At 39.1% G+C, this 24,599-nt stretch overlaps 1 protein-coding gene across 6 annotated transcripts in view; it reads right to left on the bottom strand.

Moving 5' to 3' along the window:
- Positions 1 to 24,599, bottom strand: part of TASOR (transcription activation suppressor) — an 82,062-nt gene that overhangs the window by 21,802 nt on the left and 35,661 nt on the right. For 3 of the 6 annotated variants that reach the window (XM_069084349.1, XM_069084347.1, XM_069084350.1), the window contains 8 exons: positions 17,662 to 17,765; positions 17,479 to 17,582; positions 11,463 to 11,535; positions 11,303 to 11,374; positions 9,395 to 10,114; positions 7,010 to 7,437; positions 2,958 to 3,102; positions 1,544 to 1,603 (listed from right to left, as the gene is read on the bottom strand). In XM_069084349.1, the coding sequence (XP_068940450.1) occupies positions 1,544 to 1,603; positions 2,958 to 3,102; positions 7,010 to 7,437; positions 9,395 to 10,114; positions 11,303 to 11,374; positions 11,463 to 11,535; positions 17,479 to 17,582; positions 17,662 to 17,765 (1,706 nt within the window). The remainder of the gene's footprint in view (positions 1 to 1,543; positions 1,604 to 2,957; positions 3,103 to 7,009; positions 7,438 to 9,394; positions 10,115 to 11,302; positions 11,375 to 11,462; positions 11,536 to 17,478; positions 17,583 to 17,661; positions 17,766 to 24,599) is intronic. The other 3 variants (XM_069084348.1, XM_069084351.1, XM_069084352.1) reach the window with 2 other exon arrangements.

Genomic DNA, 24,599 nt, shown 5'->3' with positions numbered 1-24,599 from the left:
CTCTATCTGGAACATAATTATGAAGTAGGTGGTCTGAATTTATATTTTTTTATCTATTTGACAGGTTTGTGGCTTAAGTAGATTTGAAAATCCAAACAATATTGCAGATTTGTGAAAAATCAACTTAGATTAAGAAATAAAACTAGCTTTTCACTTATAATGTTATAAAGAAGCAACATTAAGACTGAACGCATGAAAATTTATTAAACTACTTTTAATTTGGAAAAATAAAAAATTATATCCAACTCCAAAACTTTCCCTCAACATCATGTTAAATACAAAGAATGCCCTATTCTTCTATCACATGGATCGTATGACTGAAAACTAGAAGCCACTCAGAAGCTGCCTAGTCCAACCAAGAAAATGGGGGAAAGGATTTGTCAAAGGTAATGCAGCAGGCAGCTCAGAAGTAGATTCCAGCCCAACTCCTCCAACCACAAAGTCTGCTCTTTGACCCTGGGCGGGTTAAGGAGCCTGACCCTCCCGAACTGAGAACAATTACAACTCCTATTTCTATTATTATTTAAGGCTTCCATAACAACTCCTAGAGCTAAGAAAGGTGTTTTATTACTTAACAAAAAATGTCTGTTAACAAAAGGAAAAGAAGAAGAAACTATACAAAAATGTAGGACCAACCATCTCTATACTTTTAGGTCCCAAAGCCCAGGTAAGAACAACCACAGTCTTCGAGGAGGATCCCAATGGACACCCTCTGTACCTCCTGTTATCTCTGATTGTCCTACTGAGCCCAGATTAAGAATCCTCTTTTTCCTGAAGAAAATGGTTAAAAGCTTCTTTCCAAAAGAAGTCACAACCAAAATCTGTCCAAACCATGAAAATCACTCATGTGGCCTTATCTTACAAATCAGAAGTTGATATCAAAGCAAATTACCCAAAAGAAAAAAATGCAACCTAACATTCATGAAACCATGAAACCCTGAGAGAGCACAAGTCCCAAAATTACCAAGAATGTGAGTTTGGATTGCTGCAGTTTTATAGCCACATTTTACATACACACACATATATGCACAGATATACACACATCCCACAGACCAGAGCCAGACTAAAATGGAAAACAAAAAAAGGAAAAAAGGAAAAGAAAACCACCTCAGATGAAATGATAAGCTAAGACCTAGGAACTCCAACCTCTTCTTCAAACTGTCTAAAGAAATTTTAATGACAAGAAAAGAACTTCAAAAACTTAAAAAGCAAATGATACAACCCCCTCCTGCTCTAGCATCACTCTCAGAAAAGTAAGTCGTCTTCTGTGCTGTAAAACTAAACAGAACTGGCTAGAAATGAAAGAGCTGTAACCTGAAAGGAAATTCAATGACCTTCTGAAAAAATTCCTCCAAGTGTATCTGACCATCAGCTGAGGAATTGTTTTACTAATAGTGCATGTGGTTTCCATTCACCTCTGGTCACTCAAGGACCCAATCAGAATGCCCTCCTCTAAGGTTACAAAGACCAGAAATGCCGGCAGCAGTCCTGGGGTCGGGCACACTGTGGGGACAGAACAAAGCAAACCAACTGCCCTGCTCACCTGGTGTCTGGTTATCCTCACGCTCCCCAAGGTGATCTTCTGGACTTCTTGCATTCCCTCCTGGGAGAAAGCAGCAGTTAGCATTTGTAGACTTTCTCCAAAGGTTATCTAGTAAATCCATTTAGCACCTTTCAGACAAACCAAAAGCTTACAAACACCATAATATATTGCTTATAATAATCCTGTCATATTTTCCTAATGTATAACTTTTAGATAAGATGTTCCATTGTTCCTTTACATTTAAGAAAAACTTAAGAAGGTTACATTTAATATTAAAGCCTAGAAACTGACATTGAGACATTCTCCAAATGATTTTCCAAAAAGTAGGGAAATCACAGAGAGAATTCACCTGAAGAAAAACAATGATAGCATGGTCCAGACAATCTTCCTGTTTTCACAGTGAACCCAGCTTGTGTTCTCTCTCAAGAGTGAGTACCACACCCTCCTTTGCCAAGGTCATAAGGTCCCTTCTTTCTGGTAAAGTCCTGAGACTGCTTTCAATCCCAGAGGAGTTCATCAGGTAGCACCCCTTTGTCTGAGCAATGGCTAAGTCAAATCTAGTCACTCTTTCTGCAAAAATGCCATTTTCCTTGGAAAAGATAAATATAAAGACTCATAATAAACAGTAAAAAGAGGAAATGCTGTGAGAGCAACTAACACCAAACCTGAAGATGAACAAGAACCCAATTTTAGTCAAGGACAGCCACACAACATAGCAATAATGAAGCCTCAATCTCCCAGACTGACTGTTCTTTTAGCTTACAATGAACAATTTCCTGGCTCTAAAGTCAAATAAGTTTCCCGTCACTTCACTCCGTAGAGTCATCAAAACGTGAAAATGTTCTCTAAGACTTTCTCTATTCAAAGACAATTTCATTCCAATCTAAGGATTTTGAGCAAAGTCACTCCTAGATTAATTTGGTGAACTTTTTCTAAAGTAAAAAGATATTATTTCATGGGAAAAGAAATGATTAAAGGGAACCTTTATTAACAACAAGCCTTTGGTCACCTAAGCCTTTCTACAGAGCCCTTGCATGCCACACTCTCCAATATCCAAGACCACAGTGCTTTAGAGGCTTCTTTGTATCCCTGAGCTCCTGACTTAGTCGTGGGTACCTATCACATTTGAGAGCTATTGCTGAAGAGCTCCCACAACATGTGAGCTACTCAATGAGAAAAGCATCCCTTGAAAGGCAAATTCACCTAATAAATGGTATCTCTATTGCATGAGTCGAGTCTCACAAAGCTATAAAAACCTGCACACAAGACATCATTTAATATTTTATTAGAGACCTAATTCATTCAGAAAACAACCTAAGAGACAGACCCAGGAAAGCTGCATTCCTTCAGAAAACTAAACATTTACATTCCTTGACTTCAGGAAACTCCAAGTGTCAATGAACTTGCTTCTTACCTGTTATTGGAATTAGTTTCCAATGCATTCCACCCTCCACAGCATTATCTGAGTTAGAATGTTGTTTACGGTTGCAATGTTCAATAGCTGTAGTAGTACTCAGGCTGTGATTATCAAAATTACTCATAGTGCTACTTTTTGGATCCTAAAAATTAAGCAAATCAAAGCATCACTTTTAATGTAAAGTGCTCTTATATATCTCTTAAAATCAATAGTAAAAATGGTTCATTTCTCACAGTAATACTTAGCCAACTTTTTTCAAAAATGAATCCTAATGAGTACCATTAAAGTTAATCTGACCCTCTGGCCTCATTCTTTCCCTAATTAAAAGAACTGTTTACATAAGCATTATTATTATTTCCCTGAAACAATAAAAAAAGACATGCATTTAGAGAGGCAGTAATTTGAAAATGTTTCCAGCTATATAAGACCTTTCTTTAATACATCTATCTTCTTCACCATCTTACAAAACCTAGACCTTCCCCACCTGCCACAAGTTATGCCACATCAAAGAGAGGTGTTAAATTCAAACAGAAGCCCAAGAACTGTTTAAATGCCCAATTAAAATTTGTATCAACTGTTGAAAAGCTCATGAGGTGAAATAGCTGTACAATTATCTCTTTCACACTGGGGTTTGGGGTGTAATGCCCCCACAATCTGGAAAATCCCCCCCAAAATTTTGGCTCTCTCTGTGTACCAGTGAAGTTTCCAGGATTCCCTTCTCTTTTTTCTTGATATTATGCAATAGTATATATTTTTATGTATTTCTGAGTTTCTAATTTTTTTCTGTGTTGTCTGCTGCCTTCCTGTCATTTATGCCTTCTGCAAACCTCCCAAAAAATTTCTACTTAATTTCTTTTACCAACCTGAGATATACTGAAACTGCAATGGGGAAAGAATAACTTTATTCTGTTGAATGCTGAAATATGCCATTTTTCTTCTACTAGTCTGTATCCCAACATAATATAAGATTAGCAAGGTGGTAAGCTCCCTTAAGGAGGCCATATTAAGATCAGATTACTCTTTTTAAAAATATCATATTCAACTTTTCATTCTGCCTTTTCCTTTCTAACCCTGAGTTAGGAAATACTTATTTGAAAATATTTTGGTAATGCTGGTACTCTTAACCCAAGCCATTTGCCACACTTCTGGTTTCTTTCCCTACAGTCAGTGCTGTGAAGTATCAAACTCATTTTTTTGTTTTGTTCTTTGGAGGGGAGAACGTAGGGCAATTAGGGTTAAGTGACTTGCCCAAGGTCACATGGCTAGTAAGTGTTAACTGTCTGAGGCCAGATTTGAATTCAGGTCTTCCTGACTCCAGGGCTGGTGCTCTATTCACTGTATCACCTAGCCACCCCCCTAATTCATTTTTTAAAAAGAACTAAACCTAATAAAGTATAGCTAAATAAATTGTCATGTTTTGATTTCCAACCACAAAATACAGAGCACAGCATCTGAGTTGTAAAAGAATTCAAAGACCAATTATTCCAAGGCATGTCTGAACCAGAATTCCCTTCTACAACACACTCAAGAAGCCACTGTTCAATCCTGCTAGACACTTCCAATGAGGTAAGGTTCTCTGCAGGCCTCCCCTCCCACTTACCCATGGACCTTGACTGCTGGCAGGAGCATCCTAACAAGATGGATACAAAGCTGACTCTGCATTCAGAAAGATCTAAGCTTACATCTTTATCTTTTAACACATTATTTGCTCTGTCTTTTAACTTCAATACCCAAGGACATTCTCTGCCACCAAGTTGTGATTACACATCCATGAACAAAGCACAATTCCCAAACTGGGAAATCTGTGAAGCAACAAGAAGCCCCAGGGCTCAGCAATAACAACCACCGGGTTGTGGTGGCTCAAGTCCCAGCGTGGCTCCGCAGTCCCACTGCTCTGCCCCACGCGGCAGCACGCGCGCTCCACAGCCCTACCGCGTGCCAGACTGACCCCTCCTATGGCTCCTGTGGCTCTACATCCTTCTTAAAATGAGGCCCGAGAAGGGTCATGAGCAGCCACATCTGCCTTCTGACCAGAACCACCACCTGCCTGCCCTCTCTAATTTCTTATATTTGTCAATCAATGTTTATGAAGTGCCTACTATGTGCCGAGTACTGAGATATTTCTGAACAGCAGCTGTCAGTCAGTAAGCTGGCTATCCCTCCCAGCTTTGTTACCTGGAAACGTGAGGGCGATACTGTTTGTGCCTTTACCAAAACCATTCATTAAAAAGGGCCAAACATTGATCCCTAGGGCAATATAGCAGGGAGGGATCATCTTCTCCAAAATGACACAGAAGTTTCCCAGTTTTCTTCAAAATTCAGCACAAGTACCAGCTTCTACACGAGGCCTTTCCTTATCCCACCCAGTTACTATAGCTTTCCTCCCCACTCCATCCTTATTCATGTGTGTATGTGAGTGTGTATATATACACAAGCATACATAGACTCACTTTTCACATGCCATATGTATGTGTATGTATATATGTGGAAGATACTTTTCACATTCCATAATTTAATCAGTTTTAAGCCACCTAACTAATTTAATAACCAAATCACTCAAGAAACAAAAATTTTACCAAATCTTATACTAAATGCTAAATAACTTATATGTAAGTGCATCATTCTACTAGTCTAACAGTCCTATCAAAAAAGGAAGGCCAATTTCCTGATGAAGCCATGATAACTTCTGAAGAATACCACCTTCCATTTCCAGATGTTCAATTACCACCTTTTTTTAACAATACATTCTAAAAATAATAAAATGCATCTCCTTGCAGATATGGGGGATATACAGTCAGACTCAGCAGATGTGTTGGGTTCATGTTGATTAAACTGCTTTTTTTATTTCCCTATTTTGTTCTTTGTCACAAAGAATGGGTTGGTGGGAGGTTGGAGGCAGGGGAAAGACATCTGGGAACAGAGTTGATATAAAACCAAGAGATAGCAATAATTTTTTTTTTTTTAATTACATTCTAGGGGTGGCTAGGTGGCGCAGTGAATACACTGGCCCTGGAGTCAGGAGGAACTGAGTTCAAATTTGGCCTCAGTCACTTAACACTGAACTAGCTGTATGACCTTGGGCAAGTCACTTAACCCCAATTGCCCTCCAAAAATAAAAAGGCAAAAAGAAATAAATTACATTCTAGAATTTTGCCATGAGTGACATTATCTACCTTTAAAATAAAAACAAAACCCAGGACATTTCTCTTCTCTAACCCAGTACCAGCAGCTCTCATTATCCACAACTTTTTAAAGATACCTGACAGAAATCACATCTGCCAGTCCTTTCACTATCCTAGGTCTGTATTTCATCTGGGCCTTAAGTCAGCAAATGTAGCTCTTACCATCTCTCTCTCTATTCATGCTGGACAACAATCTCCATGAAGAGGGAAAATAGGAGAGGAGGGAAGAGAAGAGCCAGTCCTATCCTTCCCAACCCAAAGATCACTTTCTTTCTAATAAACTTCAACTTCCATTAAAGAATTCTGGCCATGCATTAGCACCTAAGGAAATTCCCACATGAATCAACTGTCCCTTCACCAAGAGTGGCAACTATTTTATGAAACTTTGTGGTTCAAAAAGTTAACTTTTTCTCTAATGTCATTTCACCTCATTTTCTTGAGAGCAGCCCTATAAGGTAGGTACATGTGTATTATTCCAATTTCTCAGGTGTGAAAACTAAGGGTCAGAAAGGTCAACAATAAGTCTCAGAACAAGATCACAGGGCCTTGTATCCCAATGCCAGAGATACTCCTCCATACCACAAGTTAATAATCACTAATGCAAATATAATTATATTCAGGCAGTTCAAATACGGCCTCAGACACTTAAGACACACACAGAGACACACACACACAGACACAGACACACACACACACACGCACACACACACACACACACACACACCCCCTAGCTGTGTGACCTTGGTTGGTTGGGCAAGTCACTTAACCCCAACTGCCCTCCAAAAAGCAAAAAAAAAAAAAGTTAATGAAAAATAAAAAATACATGTATAATTATATTCACAGTTATACACATTACATGTTGCTTACTTCTTTCAAATGGAGCTTGGGCTCAGAGTCAAGTTCGCTAGAGGAGACTCTTAGGTCGACATCAATGGGATATTTTAAAGATGAGGCATCAGCTTCCAAGACACTGGGGCTTTTGGGATCTTTGCAATCTGTATGTTCTACTTTTGTACAGCTTGGCTGCTCATACTCTTCCTTATTCTGTGCAGAAAGTAGCTCATATTCCTGCTTCGGCCTCAGATCATCCCTGGTGTCATCGCTGCACCCTAAGGCTTGGTTGACAGAATAAGCCAGAGTTGGATCCAAATTTCTTGAATTCGTCAGAGTTTCTAAAAGCAACTTAATCAGGGCCCGTGTGTCAGTAATTCCAGAGTCAGAGCTATCTTGCTGTCTCAAGTCAGTATCATGTCCGCCGAATCCACTGATAAGTGAAAAAACAGACTGTGGAGAGCCTGGGACAAAAGAAAAACGTAATCCAACTGAAACTTGAAAGCAATGAGGATAGTCCTTGACCAACATGAACAACTGAAAATCAAGGAAACATGAAATAACAACTGAGGCTCTAAATCAAACAAGTAGGAATTCAATTAAAGTAACTGAAAGTCAACTTTTCATCTTTCCAAAAGATGCTGATGATTAACACAGAAAGGGCTACTATTCTATGTAAAAAATTCTTAAGTTACTAAACTATCATACAGATGTAATTTTTTTTTAAAACCCACTTAATCTAAATCCAAAATGTCTTTTTGACAAAGTTTTCAGTTACATGAGAAACTTACAAGACAAAGTGGCTACAAAAACACAGAGCATTTAACTAAACTACCAAGTTGGCACAAACACTAGCTCTATGTTGATCTGCCTCATTCTCACCCCCAAAACACACTTTTTGTTAAACCCTAGACTTAATCACTGAATGGGCACTGCCTCAGTCCAACTGAGACCCCTTAAAAACCTTAGTAAAAAGGCCAAGTTCTCCCACGGCACACAGGGCCATGTCCAGCTGCCCTGATCTACATCCTGCCACTGGACCCAGAGAGCTCCAGAGGAGAAGGTGGGGCTTGTGACTCTGCACGCCCTGCCTCACTAAAATCCAATTCACTTCCATGGCATGGCCAGCATTTCCATGACAGGTCCTCTTCAAGAATGAAGGACAAAAAATCTCAAACACACCAGAACTAGCAATTTTGAGAGATATACTCCAAAATGTACACAGTATTTGATGGTTTATCACGTGACAAAAGGGTTGGGCATATATTTGTTCCCAGAAGTAGGAAAGAGGAGCAAGTTTCAGAAAAGCAAATAAATATCAGCTTCATAAAGAATAATTTTAGGGGGCAGCTAGGTGGCACATCGAGTAAGAGCGCCGGCCCAGAGTCAGGATGACCTGGGATTGAATCCGGGCTCTGATACTCAGCACCACACCCAGAAATAACTGGACGTGTAACCTTGAGCAAGTTACTTAACCCCAATTACTTTAAAAAAAAAAAAAAAGAGAAACAGCTATTTAAAAAAAAGAATAATTTTATTAGCTATTACAGGTATTCAAAAGTGGATTGGGGCTGCCTTGGCAGGTAATGGTATTATCAAAATGGTAACAGAATGAGCAATTAACAAAGATGTGCAGCTAGCTACAAATTGAGTCAGATGACCTCTGAGGTCATTTTTAAGTCTATGATTCTATCATTTTTGCCATGCTGAGTCTTTGTAATCACAGGCACAAAGTAAGTTACTGGCTAGTAAGATTTCTGATAAGAGAAAAAGCAACCATTTATTGCATTTTACATTCTAGTGTAAACAAACCCAAAAAGAGACACTTCTCTAAAAGAAATTGATCGGCATATTCTAAGACAAAATGAAACTTTAATATTGCCCTGGATTTTGTGTCCCTCATTGGTATAAGAAGAGGTGACAGTACTTACAAAATAAATTAAACCAAATTTCTGCTTTTATATAGCATTAAAAGATAGTATATATCAAAAAACATTTGTGAAAAAGATAAGCTGAAGGTATAACCTATGTTAAGAATCAAATCCCAAAATAGTTGGGAAAGCCTAGTGTCCAATTCTTCAACATAACGTTGTTCTACAGAACTAGCCGCCCTATACTTGCTCGCTGCTTCTAAAAATCTAATTATAACAGTGAGTTAGAATGCCTCAAGTAAAATTCCATTTACTTTCCTCCTTTTCATACTAAAAAACTAAGCTCATTGGCAATACAGAAATGTTTTGTTTAATTACAACGTAATTGGTTACAAGGGTTTTGTTTTTACCAGTGGAAAGTGAGCTGGGAATGAGAAAAAAACAAATGTTTGGATAATAGAAATTGGGAAATAATCAACAGAAGTTGAAAACTTGACAGGCTCTGTGCTACTAAGCAGACATCAAAGCGATGGAGGAAATCTGAAGTTACCTTCACACAAATGACTATTTTCAGATGAATCGCTGGTTTTTCGGTGCTTTCTCAGATTTCCAGGATGATTCCCGTGCTTCCTTTTCTGGCCAATTTTGTCTCTAGACTCTTCTGTATCAGACTCCCCGCCTACATTTTTTTTCCTACACTGAATTAAATTAATCAGCTCTCTGAGCCTGTCCTGATCATAGTCCCAAGCATTTGGCGGCTTCCACTTCTTCCCGACTGTAAGAGCATCATTCTTGGAACTATTTCTCTTTCGAAGTTTGAATTTCACAAAGTCCACTTCTTCCTCTGGCCCTTCATAATCGGAAACTGGACTAAACTGATGAACTTTACTATTTTCCTCCATCAGTTCCTTAACTTTACAAACAGGTAACTGATATGTTTCAGACTGGAAAATATAGTTGTGCAAGGAGCTGTCAACATGTGACTTGTTTTTGGGAGCTGAATATAAGAATTTTCTATCATCTAAACGTGGGTCATAAGGATACATGACAAATTCTCTACGTCTACCTAACCCAAAACCTCGCTTAAAATATTCGCTTATATGCTTTTCAACAACAGTACTGAAAGTGGTAGTATTGATAAAACTTAAATCTTTACGACACTGAATTAAGGCAAAATGTATGGATGGGATCAATTTCATGATTCCTGGTATGCTCTCAAGGGTGGTCTCATGACGTTCCTGTGTTACTACTTTAGGTAACACTTTCTGTGCTGTTAAAGTAAAGCAAAACACATTACTGGGTATGACAGATAGTAAGTATAGTTCTAATTTAAAGAGAAAAACACACCTCATTGACATAACGGTAAAAAAAAAAATCTGCTCATTATACTGAAGTGAGAGTCCATTTTATTTTAATACCTATAAAAACCAACCCATTCCTAGGTGGGGACCACTCCCTCAAGTGGGCCAAAACCTAGCTCCAAGATAGCTTTAATGGTCATTCAGACAGTAAATCCTAATGCGGACACAGCACTTGGTGACTTCCCAAGTAGTTTCCTTGCAACAAACTTGTGAAGGATTATCTAAGTATTTTCTATCTTCATTTTACAGCTGAAGAGACTGAAGCTCAGTAAGGTTTATTGATTTGGAAACGGTCAGTCCCAGAGTTAGGAAGGGGAACTGCGTTCCTTTTCTCCAAAATAAGCACCTTTCAGGTCAGCACATGAGTGACCTGTGCTGGTCACAGGACTGACTCCCAACAGAATCTGAAGTGCACCCCAGGTACTGAGAGGAATCTCTCCAGGACAGCTCCAGTATTTCCTCCTGTACCTCAGACTAGAGACAGCTTCCATCACCCCCACCTCCACACCAAAACATCACTCTAACATGATGTCTGAGAGAAAGATACTCCTTCCAAAGAGAATGCCTTAACGCAATGAATGAGAATACAAGTATTTTGTGTATGAATCTAACAAGAGTAAAAACTGTTAAAACAAGCTTCAGTAACTGTAATTGTATAATATAAATTATAGTATGCTTTAAAGCAAAGTTATATCTACTTCTTTAAGCCAAAAACAACACAACAGTTTTGGACAGTCAGTCTATTTTCATAGATATTAACATTCAAATTTAACTACAAATTTTAGCCTGAAAACTAATTACGATTAGTGAATCATAAATAGTTTATCAAATACCATCAAGAAACTTATTAGCTATAATTATATAAAATATAGTATAGTGGCTAAAATTTTATTTCAATCAAGAAAAATCTTCTAAAAGTCACACTGATTTGATTTTAGATCTAATTCCTTCCAAGCTGCAGCACAGAAGAAATGATGAAATTCAAAGATTTCTCAGAGAGCTAAAGAAAAATTAATAGTTAAACCTGACATTGCAATAAACCATCAACATCACTGACATGTACATAAGCAATGACTTTAATTCTACTAATAACTTACAACTCACTACTCCTCTAGGCTCCTGAAACAGAAATAAAGCGTGTAGGATTCTAGCCTTGGCAGTCTGATGCTCTGGAAAAACAAAAGCAAAATGCATTGGGAATGTAGAGAGAAAGACAAAAAGGCTGCAAAAAAGAAGGGCCTAGAAAAAGGTACTTACCATACGGTGAAGCCATCTGCCAAGGAGAGAGAAGGAAAAGGTATCCTCGATCTCCTAAAGGCTTAACAAGAACCTATATTTCCAGAAAAAAAATAATTACCCATTTGGCTATTATTTACATTATACAAACCACATTACTGTTTTTTAATGGGGAAAAAAAAACTATTACAAGTTTTAAAAAATGTGAGAGAATTAACAGAGTAGGGCTCCGGCTACTTTTTAAATCCTATTTTTCCAAATAAATAACATGATGAAATGATTTTAAAATATTATAAAATGATAAATAATTACAAAATATTAATGAAACAATTCACTGCAAAAAAATGAGTCTTTAAGAATGGTAGTTAAAAACTGCCAAACATTACCCCCAAAAATATTTTGTTATCTTTGTGATAACAGCTTTATATAAAGTGAAACAAATTTCAGTGGAAATGAAGTAGTGGCTAAGCAGAAGTAAAGTCAGATTAAAAAGGATCAGAAATCATCAGGTATTAAAGGAAGATACTGTAAGGTGTTCTTCATTAAGATAATCATAGACCATTCAAAAGAAATAATGACAGCAACAGAAAAAAAGCGATATGAAATTAAAATTCAAAGGGAAACAAATAGTTAACAGGAAAAAAAATCATTCTAGCAAGTTTCTCTGACAAAAGTCTCATATCCAAGATATATAATGAGATAATTCAAATGTATAAAGATTAAGAGCCATTTCCCAACATATGAATCATGAAGAGATATGAACAAGCAGCTTTTAAGGGAAGAAACACAAGCTAACAACACCCCATATGGAATGCTATAACTCACTAATAAGAGAAAGGCAAATTAAAGCAACTCTGAGATTCCACCTCGGAGTCCATCAGGTTGGCAAAGATGACAAGGGAAAACAACAGATGAGGGAGGCAGTGTGGGAAAACAGACACTGTGCATGAATCCATCCACTCTGGAAAGCAGGGCTCTGCCCTTTAGCCCAGCAACACCACTACTGAGCCAACCCTCCATCCACACCCCCAAAGAGATCAAAGAGGGAAATGACCATGTGGACCACAGGCTTGATAACAGCTCTTTCTGTAGCAGCCCAAAACCGTAAACTAAGTGAAGGCCAATCTACTGGGGAATGGATGAACAAAGGATGGTACGTGAAAATAATGCAATATTTAAGCACTAACACAAGAAAGGATGAAATGGACAGTTTCAGAGGAAACTGGGAACCGCTATGAACTGGTACAGAGTGAAGTAAGCACATCCAGCAGAACAATTTATAAAATGAAAACAACGTAAGGAAGAAAATCACCTTTGAAAAGCCCTGAGCATTCTGAATGAGGCAATGAATAAACCACCAGCCCAAAGGACTCAAGATGAAAGACCACCTCTCCCTGCTAGACAGGGGATAGGACTTAAAATATCAAATGAGACATAAATTTTTTGGATATGGCCAGTTGGAGAATTTGTTTTGCTATAAGACAGACATTTGTTAGCAGAGCTTTCTTTTCTTTTTTTAATTGTTCAGTGGAAGTTAAATAAGGAAGAGATAAATGATTATAAAAATAAATACAAGTATATAAAAAAAACAAATACTATTTAAAATACTATAAGGAAGAGTTGAAAAATATGGCATAGTGTCTTTCCATGGCTCTAGCTGAAGAAACTACTCAGTCATATATTTAGAAAGGAGAAAGGCTAATATTAGCTAGTTTTTGTAAAACAATCATTTCAGCTCAAAAGTTTTAATTAGGTTAGGGTTAGGATAAGAAGTATGGGGAGCAAACAGAAGAGGCCCAGCCTCAAGTAGTTACACAAGAGATATTCCAATGAAACTGAAAGATGGTTAAACAATAATTGTTGAAAGAGTCAAACAAGAAGAGACTCAAGACTGACAATCAACTAAATAGAGTTCTGGGCAGTTGTCTAGGCTAAGAAAATCTTAATGAGAAACCCGAAAGTGGAGAAAGTTTGGTTGATTTTTGTTAAGCATCTCCTATGTGCAGATCATTGTTAAGAAATACTGGGGAAAAAACCAAGATGAGATAAAACAGGCTCTCTGCTCATGATGCTTACAGATCAGTAAGGATACATGCCAGATTATAACTATAATACAATATGCAGCACGGCTTATTAAGGTATTAGGCAGTGAAAAAGAAAAAAGGCAGAAGCAGTGAAGTAACATTCCAATGGGTAAGACAAGTCAGAGCTACCCTTCCCCTGACCTTTCAAGTGCACAGTGGTTGTGTCTCACCACCAAGAAAAAAAAGGCATCCCCCCTAAAAAAAAATAAAAAGGTAAAGTAAGATATACATGAGGTTGAAGGGTGCCGATCAATACAGAAAGAGAGGTTCTCCAAATCCTGATATTGTCTACTACTGTCATTCAAATCCAGCTTCAGACACTTACTCGATGGGTAACTTTAGGTAAGTCACTTAACTTCTGCCTGCCCATTTCCTCAACTGTGAAATAAGGATAGTAAACTGCCATACCTCGCAGGGTCACTGTGAGGATCAGATGAGGTGATCATTGTGAGGTGCTGAGCCCACTGTCTGGCATCTGATGGAGTTCATCCCCTTTCTCTCTCCCTATTCTTCCACTTCACAATAATCATTTCTTCATCCTAAAGCCAGTCTCAAACGTGCACCTTTCTAGACTCACTTTGTGAATTCATCAGATCCCACGTACATGGCAAGCATGGGAAACGAAGGCTTCACTAACATTGTGAAATAGTAAGAGCCTTATGACAATGTCAGAACAGTCCTCAGTCTATTAAATCAAAAGACCCAGTCTGTCTGCCCTGACTAAAAGATTTATTGTCAAGGAGGGATCTTGACTCTTGAAACTAAGAGAGAGTCTTATATTTATTGTGAACTAACCAGAAGTGAAACACACCTCTTTGTTAACCTTTGGCTAGACTAGGAGGGAATAGTTAAAGAAAACAAAAACTGGTTTCTGAGGATATTTCCCAAAAAGGTGAAAACATTAACCTATTACTGTGCTGTTTCGTAAATCAAAACACCCTTAAGTTAAACTATGTACCTTTGTTTTACTTTTCTGTGGAATGTTTTTTTTTTCTTTCAAAATTACTATGTTAAGTGAAAACTGTTTATGAGAGAGAGAAAATACGCCAATTAGAAGGAGAAGCTTATATGGACCTGGCAGTAAACATTCAAAATGCATTTAAGTGGTGCTACTATCATGTCAAGCACAATGCTAAGTGCTTCAGGTTCAAAGAGGAAAAATATGGGTTCTGTCCTCAAGTAGCTCACAGCCTAATGGGGGACAACATCCAAATAATGACATACAAAGAAAATATGCATTGTAAATGGGAGACAGTTGGGGGCCTGGGGAAAGGGAGATGGGGCACTGCAAGAAAACCCAGCAAAAACTTTCCGCAAAAGGTGGGATTTGAACTGAGTTTTGAAGGAAGCCAAGAAACCAGAAGACTACGGAGTAAAGGGGAAAGAGGGCATTCCAGGCCCAGATAGCTGGCAAAAAGGTAGGGATGGAAACCAGAGGTGAAGTCGGATGATACAGGTGGATCCTATGGGAATGGAAAAGCAAGAAAAGGCCAGGCTGTGATTCTGGAGTTTACTGAGCAGGAAGTAACAGTCTGAGGCAACTCTAAATCACTTCAGCAGCTATAGGGCAGATGGACTGGAGTAGAGGCCTGGGACAGGAGACCCAGCAGAATGCTGCTGCAGTAGCACAAGGGTCAGGGGAGGGGAGTCTGCACCCAGGGAGTGACACCATGAGGAGACAACACAACAATCCTTGGTGACACAGAAGATCCTTGGGCTAAGGGCAAGGGGTGAGCTGAGGAGGACACTAAAGGTTCCTAGTCTGGATGCATCAGACTAGTGATGCCCAGCAGGAATCGGGAGAGCTTTTTGTTAATAAACTGTCTCTAACCAAATGGGGCCAAAATGCAGAGCCTAGAGTTTTCCTTCCACCCAGTCCTCTCCAATCTGTTCATCTTGGCACCCAGCTTTAAAGCCCCCTCCCTGAACTGCCTCATCGTCAATGGATGTTTCCCAAAAACATGTCCCAGACATCTGTAACTCAACATTCCTCAAAACACCTCATCTCTCCCAAGCCCTGCCCTTTCCTGAACATCTCCATTTCTGTTGAGGGAACTTAACCTCAACCACATCTCTTAAAACCCTTTAGCCCCTGCCAGAGGTTCCTCCTTCCCCAGTGCTACTCCACCAGCCAAAATGACTTTCCCAGGGGTGGCTAGGCGGCACAGTGAACAGAGCACCATCCCTGGAGTCAAGTGGACCTGAGTTCAAATCCAGCCTCTGACACTCGGCACACTTACTAGCCGTGTGACTCTGGGCAAGTCACTTAACCCCAACTGCCCTCCAAAAAAAAGCAAAACAAAAACAAAATGACTTTCCTGTTTGCCATTTTAATCCCTTCACAACCCAGCACTCCCCATTCTTTCCAGAATCCCTGGACAGATCTCCCCTCCCTGCACCCTACAGTCCAACCAAACTGGCCTTGTAGCTTTTCCTCACCACAACACTTCATCTCCTGGGCTCACCTCACCCCACACCTTGAAGTCTCACTTTCACCACATTCAAGTCCATAAGCCAACTTCTAGGTTGAGGGTTACCCTTCTGGGTGTCATGAGTTTCTCTGGCATTCTGGGAAAGAGTCTGAGTCCTTCTCAAAATCATGTTTTTAAATAACTGAAGTAAATGCTAAATTTAAGTAAGAGATCAAATGTGAAAATAAAAACACAATTTTTTCCCTAGCCAATGCCCTCAAGGACCCCAGGTAAAAACTCCCTCCTCCATATAAAAGCCTTTCCTGGTGCTCCCACTTCCTGACACTCCCCCTCCCCAGTCACCTCGTGTGTATTTTCGTGTATTTTCACATGTTTTATACGGTTACGTGTTGTATCCCCTGACAAAACAGGAGCTCCCTGAGGGCAGGGGATACTCCCACTCCGTGACACACAGTAGGAACTCAGTAAACGCTCCTGACCTCTACTGCATCTTCAGCAACAACTGCTTCACTTGCCTTGATGATAACTGCATTCCTCAAAAGGTGAGGCCACCAAACAGAAAAAACATTGCACTGATTGTCACTAACAGGAAAGGAGCGGTTATTGAGGGGTGTGCCATCTGAAATGGGAGCTCTCTGAAATGAGAGCTGGGGCAGAGTTCAAAGAAAAGGTTCATAGAAGGCAGGGTTTCATGGACAGCGGAAGTCAGTGTAAGAGAGACTGAAAAACTGGAAACTTAAATTCTGAAGGTGAAAAGGAAAACAATTCCAATCAAAAGCAAAATGGGAGTTGGTTCTTCAAAGAGAACGACAGGGATAAACAGGGAACTCACCAACCCCACTTCTTCCCCAAGTTGTCACAGCACTGTGGCCAGAGCAGGTTTAAGAGTCAGAAGATGCAAGTTCAAGTCAAGACCACATGACTGTGCACCCAACAGCACTGGCAGGAGATCCAATTAAATCAATGATTCCAGCCCAAAACAAGGACAGAAGCATCAGGAAGAGCAGAAAACAGAGGACAAACACCGAAGTGCAGCATGGTCCTATGGAAAGTGTGTTAAAGCTCACAAAGGAGTGAAGTTGACATGGAATTCCAAGAACTACAATGAGAAGGTTATTTGAGCTAAACTGGGAGTAAAGATTGAAAACCAAAAGCACAGAACTCCTTGGGGTGGAAGGGATAACTGCCTACAAGTGAGGGCGGAGCTGCTCTAGTATCACTTCTGTTGGATCTACCTTGGCCCTGGAAACAGGAACAAAAATGATTAACACAAGCTGACACCTAACTTAAGTAAGAATTCAAGAAGTCATGTGGTCAGGACACTTTTCTGGAAGATTATGGGAGATGGAGGAAGGAGCACAGGCTCAAAACAAAGTGAAAAGCCGCCAAACCGGAAGCTGCACCAGCCAAGGCAGGGTCACTAAAAAAGTCAATTAAAAACAAGATCTGAATAAGCAGACTGCTTCAGTACTAAGACATGCCTAAGGGAGAATGGGGAAGAATTGAAACAGTTTTACTCACTAGTTTTTCTCGCTCTAGTCTTTGTATTAAACTCTCCAAGTTACTTCCAGTTCTTGTCTTTTCTATAACTTCATAAAGGCTGCAATACATTCCATTCTTCAATACTGACATAAAAAAATACACAGTAAGGCACTAAATCCATGCTTATCATGTAACATTTTTAATCAAGTTGTATTACATTACCTTCCTTTGCACCTAAGTATGTTTCCTTATAAAAAAGGGCTGGAGGAATTTTCTGCTTCAGATGGTCAATGCTCATAACAGTTTCGACATCTAACTTCTCAGGACTAGAAAAAATTAAAAAGAAAAAAAAAAACACTGTTTCCCTCACCTGTATCTTTTCACACTTGATAAAATCAATTAAATAACACATACAAAGAGTTTTATGGAAACCAAAAGTTTACATTCCTGGAACACAGAAACAATAGAACTATCCTGGCAATAATGTCAAGACCAACATTTCAAGTCTTATGCTTTTTACCATATACATAACATCAGCCAAGCAAAACACAAAGCAATACAGAAAGCATTTTTACCGCCCCTCTGGTCTTCCATTGCTTCTGAATACTTGTGAAAACCCCCGATGGAGAAGTAGCATTTAATTACTTAGTTCAACACACCTTACACAGGAATACTATGCAGGCAGGAAACACATTCTAGACTTGTCCTTAACTATCTAATGATTCTCACCACTACTGAGGGGTAACTTCTACCCCATTCTCTTCCCCACTCACATTTCCTCCTCCACACACCACCCTTAAGTCACACAGAATTCATCAATACACTCATGGCTTGGATAAAGTAGGAATTGCCAATTCTATTCCTTCCAATGAGATATGCCTCGATGCTACTTCCTTCAGACACAAAGAACTATCATTTGACCAAGTGACATAAGGAGCCCAGGGCCCAGCCAACACCCCACTTGAAGAACCCTTAGGATTTCTATCCCCTAAAAGTTGAACTATCTTTTATGTGTTGTCAATCCCAGAACGTGAGCTCCTGGAGATAAGGGACTGTCTCACTTCTTCTAATTGTATGTCTAGCAGAGTACTTGGCAGCTAGTGAGGAAGATTCCTAGTCATTCCTTGCCCCATGTTACCCCTCTAATTTTGGGTGCATTGTCAGTGGTGTGTAGTAGGCTGAGAACAAGACTTCCCAGCCGGGGTCTGCGATCCTGAGCACAAGACACTCAACCTCTCAGTACCTCAGCCAACTTTTCGACTCCTAGAAGCTACAAAGCAAATGACAATCTACACTGCTACAGGGAGTTTCCTCATTGAGAGTACCCTAAATTAAGGAAAATAAAGGTCAAGTATGAATGGGGATAAATTTGGAAAGAAGATGCTCAAGAGAAAAAAATAATGAAATACTACATTGTAGAGTTGGAAGAAACCACAGAGATTTGTCAGGTTTAGCCAGTTGTCCAGTTCAAAGACTTCTTCCACATCTAAGATAAGAAACTATGTGAGCTTTACTGAAACACCTTCACTGATGAGGAATCTGATATTAATTGAACAGCTCAACCCATTTTCTCATTGCTCTAATTATTAGAAATATTTTTTTCTCATATTTAAGGATTTGAATTTTACAACCTTCTATTTTCACCCTTTGGTTCTAGTTAGCAACGCATTTAAGTTCTTCCCCATGGAGATACACAGAAATTAGTCTAATCTGTATTATACCCCTTCAAATGTTTTCAGACAACTATTTTATCTCCTCCCAAAAGTCACTTCCTGGTGCTTAGAGATCACCCTGCCCTTTGTCCAATGATCTTGTACGCTCTCCTCAAAATCTCAGGGGACCTCAAAGCCCATATAATAAAATCAAAGTGAAAAAAATTTTTTTTCAGCACATCTAAACAAGTGGTCGTAGGCCTTTGCTACAGAACTCCCTGCATGAAGGAGCCACTGCCTTGGAAGGCACAGCATTCCACTTCTGGAAAACTCAAGTCAATCAATAAGGACATATTCAGCACTTGCTGTGTACCAGGCATGATGCTAGTGCTAAGACCTGGAGATAAGAAAAAGAAACTTCTGAAGGAGCTCATATTCTACTGATGGGGACAACATGCAATAAATGGAAGGTTATCCCAAGGGGGATCAAATCATCAATGGGAGAACCAGGAAAAACCTCCTAACAAGTGGGACTTAAGCTCAATCTTGAAGGAACCCAGAGAAGTAATTATGTGGAGGTGAGGAAGGCATGCGTTCCAGGGAGTGAAAAGGCATGGAATCAGGAGATGGAGGAGAGTAAGAGACGAACAGCGAAAAAGCCAGTGTCCAAAAAGTTGCAGACTGTAGACTAAATGGAAAAGAATCAAGTGTAAGAAGACTAGAAAGATGAGAAAGATTTTGCCTTGTCCATTTCCTATTGTGGTGATCTGATTTTCTACCCAATTCTTTTCAATCAGATTGGCTATGAGTTTATCAATTTTAGCAAAACTGAGACAGATTATTATTTCTTTAGTTTCTAAGTTCTTTCTCCTATAACTTTTTAAATCTCTTTTGTGCTTATTTTACATTTATCTATAAGTTTTCAAATTTTTAAAAATCTATTTTCAGGTCATAGATCTTTCCTTTTTCAACTCTCTTAAGGTATACTTATGGGTACATAATTTTTCTTGAACTCTGAGCTGCAGCCCAGAAATTCTGGCATATTGTTTCACCATCATAATTTTTTTACACATAATTATCATTTCTATGTTTTGTTCTTTGACCCACTCATTCAGGATTTCATCATTAGGTCTCCATCTGCGTCTGTGTCATTTGTTTATGCTCCCTGATCTAATTATTTTTATTACATTATGGTCTGGAAAGTGTATGTTTCTTGTTTCCACCTTTTTATATTGGTTCTCAGTATCTCTGTGGCATAACACATGGCCAATTTTGTAAAAAAATTCCACATGGTGCTATAGGAGTTCCATTTAGAAGAGGCCATCAGTCTTTTACATCAAGTTGCCCCAGCATTTGTTTAATTCCATTTCCCCTTTTGCTCATCTTTCTGCTAGATTTCTCCAGAATGGAGAGGAAGACACCACGACTGCTCCATTACTATCCTTATCTTCCAGTAGACCAGCTGATTTTCTGCTTTTGTGTATTTAGATTTTAAGGCATTTGGAGCACATACATTTAATACTGATATTGCTTTGCTGTGGTTCCTCTCAACAGAATGTGTTCTCCTTATTTTGTTGTGAATTTTCTTTTCTGTTGTCAGCATAACTGCAACACCCACTTTTTTGGTTTGAATTGATACACAGTAAATCATTTTCCAGCCTCTCATTTTTATTCTGTGCATGCCATTTAAAAAAATTTTCTTTCCAGAGGGGGGGGGAAGGCAAGACAATTGGCATTAAGTGACTTGCCCAAGGTCACACAGGTAGTAGAGTGTGTCAAATGTCTGAGACTGGATTTGAACTCAGGTCCTCCTGACTCCTGGGCGAGTGCTTTATTATGCTCTACTTCTTGTAAATAACAGATTGTGGGATTTTGTTGTTTTTTAAATTTGATTTGTCATTATTTTTCATTTTATTAGATTGTTCAACCTATTAAAAGTTGAGTTTATATTTTCCTTCATTCATTTCTGGTATAGGATAAAAATAAAGAGGTAGGTAAACCAATGGAACAGACTAAACAGTGTTTAATAAACTAGAAAACCAGTTACTCAACAAAGAACTCCTTAATTGATAAAAAATGCTGAAAAACTGGAAAGCAATCTGGTAGAGATTAGGCTTAAATCAGCACCTTACAGCGTATTTCACAATACCTTCTAAAGAGATACAGACTCTAATATTAAAGGTTCTATTATAAATAAATCAGAAGAAAAGCAAACAACTCACACCTAGGTAGGTGATACACTGTTAACCAAACAAGAGACAGATGCCACTCTAAAAGATAAAAGAGATAACCTGGATTCCATGAAACTGAAAAGCCTCTGTACCAACAAACGTAATACACCTATCAAATATGTCTCATAAGAGTTTGGTATTACACATACACACCCCTAATCCCCAGATAAATAGTCAAAAGATATGAATAAACAATTGTTCAAAGAATTGCAACATACAACCATATGAAAGAATGCCCCTCTTATTAATAAGATAATTAACTACAAATAAAAGCAAACCAAAGGTTTTACTTTATACCTAGCAAACTGGCAGAGATAAACCAAAGATAACTCAGTCAACAGCAGAGAGGTTTTCATAAGACAGGCCCAATAATGCACTGCTGGTAGAGTGATACATCAGTACAAACCATTCTGAAAAGCAATTTAGAATTATGCGATTTATCTGCTAGCATGCTGATACCGCTTGGCCCCATGATTCCTCTACAAGGCTGTTACCACAACAAGGTCACAGACAGTAAAGTCCCCAATACACCAACGTATTCACAACAGCACTTTTTGATAAGAGCAAAAAACTGGACACAAAGATGATTTCTACTGCCTGGAGAATCTCTAGACAAACTCTGGTACATGAATGGATATGTGACCTTAATATTGAAATATAAAATCAGAAGAAAAGCCGATCACCTTCTCCCACAGTTAGGTAGGACATGTATTCTTCTTTTGGACTTTTATGGGTTTTTTTTTTCCAACTACGAGTAAAAACAATATTTAACATTTTTTTTTTCAAATTTTGAGCTCCAAGTTCTCTCCTTCCCTTCCCTCTTTACTCCTTGAGTAGGCAAATAATTTGATATAGATTATACATGTGAAGTCATGCAAAACATATCTCTATTATCAGTCATGCCACAAAAGAAAACACAGATACTTCCCCCCCCCCAAAAAACACACGAGAAAATTAAAATTTAAAAACATAAGCTTCAATACCCATTCAGATTCCATCAGTTTTTCTCTGGAGGTAGATAGCATTTTCATCATAAATCCTTCGGGACTGTCTTGGACCACTGTATGCTGAGAAGAGCTCAGTCATTCGCAGTTCATTATCATACAATATTACTATTACTGTGTGCAATCTTTTCCTGGTTCTGCTCACTTTACTCTGCATCAGTTCCATAAATCTTTTTCTTAAAATCATCCTGCCCTTTATTTCTTAGAGCACAATATAGCATTCCATCACAATCATATACCACAACTCGGTCGGCCATTCCCCAACTGATGGGCAGCCCCTCCATTTCCAATTGTTTGTCAGCACTAAAGGAATTTCTATAAATATTTTTGTACAAATAGGTACTTTTCATTTTTTAAAAATCTCTTTGGGTTAGTGGTATTGCTGAGTCAAAAAGTATGGCTGGTTTTATATCCCTTTTGGGTGTAATTCCAAATTGCTCTGCAGAATGGTTGGATCAGTTCACAACTAGGAGCTGTACAAACAAGGGAGAATGAAATATTACTATGCTACAAAAAATGGTGAAGGTGCTGAATACAAAGAAGCCAGAAGAGATCTCCACAAACTGATGCCAGAGTGAAGCAAACAGAGCCAAGAAAACATTGGACAATGACAACAACAATGTAAACCCACAAAGAAACCACCAGATTGGGGTGGGGAGGAAGTGTGGCCAAAGAGACCTGAGAACATGTTACCACTCTACCCTTCACACAGGTAGGAGGTCTACAAGTGTTGCAAACTAGAAATATTTTCAGATTTTTTTCAGTGTGTTGAACAGTTACAATAATTTTTTCCTCTATTTCTTTGAAAAATATTTCTTATATATAAGATGGCTTTTTGGGAAAGTGAGGGGTTGAAGATACTGAGGAAAATTTTGATGGGGTTAAAAAAGGAAAGACATCAATAAAAACTTATTTTTTAAAAAAAGCAGGAAAGGACAAAGTTGTAAAGGTTTTAAACGCCACACAGACAAAAAGCTGGTGGTGACAGCAAACCCATAGAGTTTACAAATATCACTGAAGCAGAGAGGTGATCAGAAGATGGTCACAGAAGTCCAATCAAGAGCTAACTGTAACAGAGTGGCGGAATGAGATGAGAGATGCTGTGAACACAGACATGATGAGACTTGGAAACACTGTGGACACCTAGGGGAAATATAGCTGAGAAGTCCAGAATGATACTTGGACTGTGAATCTAGTTGGGAAGAAAACAGTGCCTTCAACAGTTAACAGGGGAAGAATGGAAGAGGGGAGGGTTTAAGAGTTCTGTTTTGGCCATGTAGAGTTTTAGATACCTACAGGAAATGTGTCTTGATATCAAGTCTAAATCTGTTTCTTTCTTAAGGCCACCCAATGCTTGCATTCTGTCCTCTGGGGCAAAAAAACTAAATCCTGCTAACTCTTATAGAGGACAATCCTTCCAATACTTGAAGACACCTATGAGGTCCTCAGACACTGCCTGGTCCAAGACTTTTATCACCTCAGGTGTGGGCAACTGCCGGATCACCCTGTCTCCAGTCTCTCCACTGCAAGCCACCTTCTACTCAGCTCCCAAAATGACCAGACTTAAATGCAGTCAACTCCCACACAAACTCTCATGGCTCCATGATACATCCAGGATTCAATGAAAATTCTCATTCTTTTAAAGTTCGTCATCCTGGCCCCTGCCACTTTCCTTTCTTCTCACAGCTTATGGCCCTACACAGCCGATGACCCAGTAACACTCTCAGAACAAGGCTCTCCATCTGCCAGCTTCTTGCCTTTTCACCAGCTTCCCTGTGGGCCCTTCCCTTCTCCACTCCCTAGATTCCTTGGCTTTCTTGTTCCAATCCTGCCTTCTACAAGAAACCCTTTCCATGCCCCCCTCCCACCACCATCTCCCACTGCTAGTGTCTTTCTTTATGATATTAATGCCAATTTCTCCGGCATTTGTCTTGTTTGTACAGAACTGTTTGCATGTTGTCTGAGGACAGGGACTGTGTTTTGGCCTTCCTTTTTCTTTCCAGCCCTTAGCACCAGACCTCGAACTTAAACACTTGATTTGGACTTGTTCTCCTCAAGCACTGAACCTCCCCTGAACCTCCCACTTGACGATAATCCTTTATCATGCTCTGCTTTCTTACAAAAATGAAAGCATGAAAACTTGAACCCCAGACTCTCGATGTGCTCTGACAAGAGCACAGTAACAGTTTCCTCCTCTGTCCACCCTCTAGCGCTATGATCACCATGATGGTGATGATGAGGAGTTATCACCTTCCTCATCCTGCACACAAAGC

The sequence above is a fragment of the Petaurus breviceps genome, unplaced genomic scaffold, assembly GCF_028583685.1.
Source record: "Petaurus breviceps papuanus isolate PSGF00001 unplaced genomic scaffold, PetGlider_PUasm1.0 174, whole genome shotgun sequence".
Classification (NCBI taxonomy): domain Eukaryota; kingdom Metazoa; phylum Chordata; class Mammalia; order Diprotodontia; family Petauridae; genus Petaurus; species Petaurus breviceps.
The sequence above is the reverse complement of the archived record's forward strand: the minus strand, read 5'-3'. Positions and strand labels throughout refer to the sequence as shown.